The 6885-nt window shown below is 52.4% G+C and overlaps 1 protein-coding gene across 2 annotated transcripts in view; it reads right to left on the reverse strand.

The window, feature by feature from the left end:
• Positions 1-6324, reverse strand: part of JAG2 (jagged canonical Notch ligand 2) — a 68287-nt gene extending 61963 nt beyond the window's left edge. For both annotated transcript variants that reach the window (XM_085580879.1, XM_021554481.4), the window contains exons 1-2: positions 5965-6324; positions 5364-5687 (exon numbers count right to left, since the gene is read on the reverse strand). In XM_085580879.1, coding sequence (XP_085437005.1) covers positions 5364-5687; positions 5965-6309 — 669 coding nt within the window. In that variant the 5' untranslated portion in view covers positions 6310-6324. The remainder of the gene's footprint in view (positions 1-5363; positions 5688-5964) is intronic.
• Between the last annotated feature and the right edge of the window lie 561 nt (positions 6325-6885).

Consider the following 6885-nt stretch of genomic DNA (forward strand, 5'->3'; position numbering starts at 1 on the left):
TCATGATTTGCAACAAGCAAGGGGAAGACCTTATGCGCACAAAGACTGCAGGTGCTTTGGCAAAAAATGAAACATTTTGGCATAGCAGCTCCACGGGAGTCCCAGAGTCTGCTGACAAGGCCACCAGGCAGAGGTAGTATGCATGCACTAAGTTTGGGGAGGGAAAGTCAAGTAGAGTCAGCAAAGCCTTCCACCTGGGGAAAAAAGGCTCCTGGTAAATAAGACATTAAACATTTATCAATACACAGCTATCAACTACATTATTTTTATCATGCTGAGTTCCTGAGCTAACAAGGCGCAATGCATGTACATCACAGCCTGTCACGACCAGGTGAATTTTGCATTTTGGCATAAGGTCTTCTCTCACTTCTTATTCCCTGCCCTCGGGTCTTGCTTGGAACTGTGCTTTTGCAAGCACTTTCCTTAAGAAGGAGTTTCAATGGAGCAAAGAACAACTAATTACAGGTAAAACTTGCTGTGTTCTCTCCCCTGATTGTAATCTTTTTCATAAGAAAAAACATACCTACTGTTCCTCTGGTAGAGCCATGCACAAGCTCTTTTCCCAGTGCTAAATGGCCTAACTTTAACCCGCCTAATTTAAGCATATCTGTCCCCATGGGTTGTCATCCAAGATGACAGGATGCATGTTTACTCTATCAGGGAGCAGAGAGTAATCTAATCCAGGATATTTTCATTACAAAGCCTCGAGATCCTGATCAGAGAGCAGTGATGGCTGTGCTGAGACAGGAGGTAGACCAACTGTGGGTCTACCAGCCAAACAAAAATAGACAATAGCATTTCCTACAGCCAGGCTATCTAGTTCCCCAGAGGCACCAAGTATCCCAGATAATGAGCTTGAAGGCTAGATGTCTTGCAGGGCCCTAACCACCTTCATCTCTCAAATTAAAAGCACTGGGAGAGCTTGATGCAGAGTCCTATAGTTAGCCAGACATGTGAAAGTGCTGTACCCATTAAGCAATAAAAGCTGCAAGGTCAAGTATTCCTGATCAGGTTTTGGCAGGGGAGGGGACAGGTTGCTTTCTAAGAAATTTAACATTTACTGCTGCAGCCAAGCTTTACATATTTGATGGCTCACACTCCTGTGGATGTTTCAGATCAACACTGAACCCCTCCAGGTATTTGGATGAGATCCACATGTGGACTGCACACATACGAAACTGACACACAGCCCGGACATTAAAATTATTGACATTTTTTATCTACCTGAGAGTTAGCATTACTTCAGAAGGTTACAGAAAGGTGCTACAATCACACTCTAAATAGGAAAAAACATCAAGATAGTGCCTTAAAATTAAAGTTTTTAAAAAATCAATTAGTTTCCTAATTTGCAATTGGGAAAGGGAAGGCACCCTTTATCCAAGCAATTTGCAAGAGCTGCCTGAACCTCTACCACCTCTTCTTCAAATTGGTTACAGAGTCCTAGCTAAGCACCAAGGAAAAGTAGAGGTGAAAATGCTTATTTCTGCTTATCTCCAAGACCCTGAACACTGAAGTTCACCTGGGGAGTTCAGAGTATACAGTACCCATGGGTGTGCTGTCAGTCACAGCAGGATCTCAAAAACAGAGGGGCCTAGAGGAGCCAATGATGCATACTGTAATACATGATTTCAGCATCCACAACTAGTCAGAACAATTCCTCTATATGACTAATTAACTGAAGTAATGGATGCCATACCAACATTTACAGTACAGGAAAAACTCTGAGCTCCCTGAGGGAAAGAACAGGGTGGAGGGAAAAACCACACACAACTCCATTTCATGCCATCTTGCAAAGGAGTACAAGAAATGGTTCCACATAACCCATCCCATGGAACAACTAACTTTACAACACCATCTTCAGAAGCAACCTTCAATTAACCCCAAATCTAAGATTTTGCCAATGGCTACTGATAAATATGAATGTGCCAGGTATTTGTGAAGCTTCAGTGTCTGAACAAACAGCCCTGTGCTAGGGGAAAAAAAAAAAAAAACCTCAAGACTAACAAGCCTAAACTGTAACTGATCAGAATCAACTTCAAAGCTACTTGAATTCTTCTGTCTTCTTTGTTTTAAAGTTGCACATAAATTTTAATTGCATCATTTGTTTGTTAACAATCTCAAACAAGCATTAAGCTTCAAGTTTTACAGCAGGAGGCAAAGAAAAAAATGTGAGGAAGGTGGGTGAAGAAGACAGCTGTATTGTTCTAGCTGTTCCTCAGCCTCTCCCACTGCCAGATTTCTGTGGATGATGTATCCCAAGGTAGCAATTTTAAAAACTTTCTGGCAGTATCCCAAGCTCCCTCTTGCAAATCAGAGATCAGACTAATGATATAAAAAAAAGGACAGGAAATAGGAATAAGCTGGATAACTGACACTGTTTCTAACACTGGAAGTCTCTGAACTCTGGTACTGCAGCTTTACAGAAGAGAGAGTTGTCCAAACTGAAAAATTGTACCTCATAAAATTAAAAAGGAAAAATCAGTAAAACAAAGCAAATCACTTTTCAAGAAATTACTTGCTTTAAAGCTACTGATAGCTTGGGACACACTGTAGTATCACATAGATTTCAAGAAACTCTCCCCTACTCTGAGCAATTTATACATTACTGCATTAGGGTCTAAGTGAGTTACCATTCAGGTGAGGTTCACCAAGAACTCTGCATACACTCATGATTAGCATGGAGCTTAAAAATTCAAGCTAGAACTACTGAAATAAATCCTTTGCTCACTACCAACACTAAAGCAAATTTGTTTCATAACTGAAGGACGCAATTTCCAATGCTCTTTACTCTTGCTCCTTCCCATCATATAAACTTCATTAACTGTTGTAACTTCATTACTGTTGTACAGCAAAAATAAATGTCATAGGAAAAGACTATGCCCATACTGTTGTTTTTTTCATTTGGAAACTTGAATCAAGAAAGAATATTATTTGAGAATAATTTTGAAATTACCCCAGGGAGTTGAAACATAACCCAGGTATTCAATCTACTTCAAAAACCCCTTGTGATAAACTGGCACTACAATTAAGCCTCTTCTTGCAAAGTCTACACAGCTCTGACGAGGATGCTGTGCTCCCCATCAACAAACTGAACACACAGAGTTCAAGATCTAACTACAACATACAGGAGGAACTTCTTTCCATAGGTGTATCCACAGCCTGTTATAAGCAAAAATACTCCACAGCTTATTTTTAGCACCCAGGGTGGGCTGGAAGAGTATTCAATAAACCATCCAAAAATGAGCTAACCACCCACTAGACTGCATTGTGGCACTGTTTAAATAAATTACAGCCCGCTTTGCAACAGCTGCAGGGGAAAAAAATGGTGAAAAAAATAAATACAACGAGTATTTCAATTCCCTCAAAATGCTGCAGCCAAAGGTACAAGAAACAGCAGCAGACAGGGCAATGTAGGCTGGAGACACTGCATTCATTCACCTGCAAGAGGCAGGTCAAGCAGGCCTTACTTAAGACTGGGTGAGCACAGAACAATATCCGGCAGCTGCAAGGTAAGAATGTGCTTATTCCAACTGAGAAAAATTCAAAGAAGGCTGGGCTTAGGGACCTGCAGTGCAAGGATTATCAAACTCTCCTTGTGTTTCAAGTAGCAATACTAGAAACTGGCAAAATAAAAGCATGAGTTAAATTGCCTTTACTTCCTCATGCAGATAACATACAAAGTTTGAGGTGCTAACGTTACTGAAATCTCCTACTGAAGAGTTTACGATTTCATCAAGTCTGTATTAAATGGCCAATAAAGAGGAGAAAGAATCTGGATTTTCTCTTTGATCTTATAACTTAAGAACACAGTTCTAAATACTCTAGGTTTATGGTATCGACTATACCCATTAACAGGAACATTTCCAAGTTCAAGAGGGCACAGGACCAACAAAGGCCATGAAAACACCCCAACCTGGCAACCAGAACTTAAGTGCCTCTGCATGGAAAAATTTATCAGTGGCACCTTTTTTATTATTAAACATTTAACTGCAGCAAACTCAGTCAGTCCTAAATTTGCAGGACATGAGCATCAGAGGGTGGAGGGTCTCTAGTAGCACAGAAAGTGAAGTGATTTATGTAGACTGGCTTCCTTTAGCTTGAAAAAATGCAAATGAAGCATTTTTGTCCCTAACCATTCCTAGCAGGCATTCTCCAAGTAACTGAGAACCCACGAGCTGCGGTTTGAGAGGTCAGCAAGGGCCATTTCATCTGTTAGTCACCAGGTGCCAAATGCAATCCGCAGGTACCGAGGCTTCCGATACGCATCTCCCCACCGAGCCGGGGCACGGCACCATCCCCATTCCTCAGCACCTCGCAACTTGCCAGCTTCCACCCCGTGGCCCACTTGGAAGGGCTGAGGGCAACAGCTGTGAAACTCCCTGCAGGATCCTACCTGCCTGCAGCCGGGCAGGGAGCCCAGCCTTCCCTCCCTCCTCCCTCCGCAGCCCCAAAAGCAGGAGATGCATCCCGGCTCCAAGGGCAAGGACGAGCGCTGGCCCGCGGCCCCCGCGGGTGCCCCATCCCCGGGGGCGTGCAAAGCCAGGCTGGACGGGGCTCCGAGCACCCCGGGCGCAGGGCAGCGGGGCTGACCGAGCCGGGCCCCGAGGCCGCTTCCAGCCCGCACCGCTCTGCGGCGGGGCCTGAGGCAGCCGCGCACCGCGGGGGCGAAACGCCGGCCGCCCGAGCGGCGGAGCGGAAGGCCGGGCACGGCGGGGGCGGACCGCGGGGTCCCGCGAGGGCGGGCACAGCGACCCGCGGCAGGCGGGCGGTGCCGGGGCCCGCGGGGCCGGGCTGGGAGCGGCGGGGCCCGCGGGGCTCGGCGGCCCCGGGCGCACCGCGGGCCCGGCCCGGGCGCGGCCGCCCCGCCCCGCGCAGGTGCCGGGACCCCCCGGCGCGCGCCCCGCCCCGCCCCCGCCGCGGCACGCGCCCCGGCCCGCGCGCTGCGCCCGCCGCCAGCGCCCCCTGCCGGGCGCGGCCCCGCGCACAGCCCGCCGAACCGCGGCCGCGCCGTCGGGCTCCGCTGCGCGGGCGGGCGCGGGGAGGTTCTCCCCGTTATTGCGATTATTTTTTTTTTTTCTCTCCTGCCTTCAGCCTCTCGCGGCCCCGGCACCACCCGGAGACAGCCCAGAGCTCCCGCAGCACCCACCGCCTGCGGTGGCCCGCGCCGCGCAGCCACCCGCGCTCCCCGAGCCGCCGGCCGTGCCCCGCAGCCCCGGAAAGCGGCGGCCGCGCCCAAGGCAGCGCCCGGCAGCTGGCCCCGCTCAATAACGGGGGAGCGGGAGCGGCACCGACGGGAGCCGGCGCGGGGGGAACGCCACACAAAAAAAAAAGGGGTGATAACGAGAGCGCGATTAAAAACCTACCGGCCACGCGAACTGGAAGGGAATAACAATCCTGCCCGTCTCGGGAGTTCTGCCTTGGTGGGAGTATTTGTTGCTGTTCAAATAGAAAATATTTCCACCGAGAACGGGGGTAGATCCGAATCCGTAGTTGCAGGGTCCGACCGGGGTGATCTTGGCCTGATATTCCTTGAGGCAGACTTTCACGTAAGTGTCGCACTCGTCCCGGGAGCAGTCCAGGTTCTCGGGGCTTTTCATGCCATCGCAGCATTCCCCATTGAACAACTCGCCGTTTACATTCCGCACCGAGTTAAGCTGCAGCTCGAAATAGCCCGTGGACCGGGACACCTAAAAATAAAAACCGAAGGGGAGACAGCCTCGTTACTACCGCGGCCGGGGGCAGCGCCAGCGGCGCGGTGCTGCGGGTCCCCGGCTCCCCACGCCAACTTTCACCGGCTGCAGGTTTAACCCCGCCGCGGCAATACACATACGCGTACACATATATACACATACGTACGCAGCGCTATAAATACAAGTAAGAAATGAGGAAGGTGCAGCGGGAGCAGGGAGAAGGCAGCCGCGGCGCCCCGCGGCCGGAGCGCAGCCCCCCGCGCCCCGTCCCTACCTGCACGCAGGAGGCGAGGAGCAGCGCCAGGCCGAGCGCGGCGGCGCGGGGGACCCGGCTCGGCCAGCCGGCGCCCCGCATGCCTCCTGCTCCCGCTGCTGCTCCGCGCCGCCGCCTCAGAGGAGCCCGCCGAGCCCACCGGCCACGGACCGGCGGCCGCTCGCGGCATGGGCGGCGGGGGAGCCGCCCGCAGCGCGCCGGGGGGCGCAGGGCATGGGCTGCCGGCGGGGCCGCCCGGAGCGCTCCGCCGCCGCTCCCCTCCCGCGGGCTCCGCTCGCCCTCTGTGCGCCTCGGCTCCGCGGACACCCAACAAGTAGGTGCCGGAGTGACAGCTTCATTACCCATTCGCCGCCGCGGCCGCCGCCTTCATATTAATGAGGGGGACGGCCCGGCCCCGCGGCCGGCGGGTGGGGCCAGCGCCGCTCCCGCCGCGGCTCTTAAAGGGCGGCGGGCGGCTCTCGCTCCGCCCTGCGCTGACCGCGGCGGGGTCCGCCAGGTGGTGGCGGGGGATGAGAGATGCGGGCACCCGCGTGTTGGTGGGTGTGGGCTGGACACCCGGCCCACGGTGTTGGAGGAATAGCCACGGGTGTGTGCGGCCGTGGAGGAGGAGGAGGAGGAGGGCGTAGGGTGGGTGCACCTCTGCTTGTGAGGGAGCAGGAGATGTGTACGCCCAGGCTCGTGTGGAACTGCCCAGGGAGTGTGCAGACAGGCACGGAAGGGCACAGGCAGCCAGGGAATGCTTAGGGTGGGAGTACCTCAATAATGCAGGAATTGGTACTCCTGTGCAGGAGAGTTTAGGGGGGAATTGCCTATAGCTGTGCGGGAGTGCTCAGGGTGGCATCACCTACAGGTGTGGAGGAGTGCTCAGGGGAGATCACCTACAGGTGTGGAGGAGTGCTCAGGGGAGATCACCTACAGGTG

The sequence above is a fragment of the Lonchura striata genome, chromosome 5 (assembly GCF_050655825.1).
Source record: "Lonchura striata isolate lonStrDom1 chromosome 5, ASM5065582v1, whole genome shotgun sequence".
Lineage (NCBI taxonomy): Eukaryota > Metazoa > Chordata > Aves > Passeriformes > Estrildidae > Lonchura > Lonchura striata.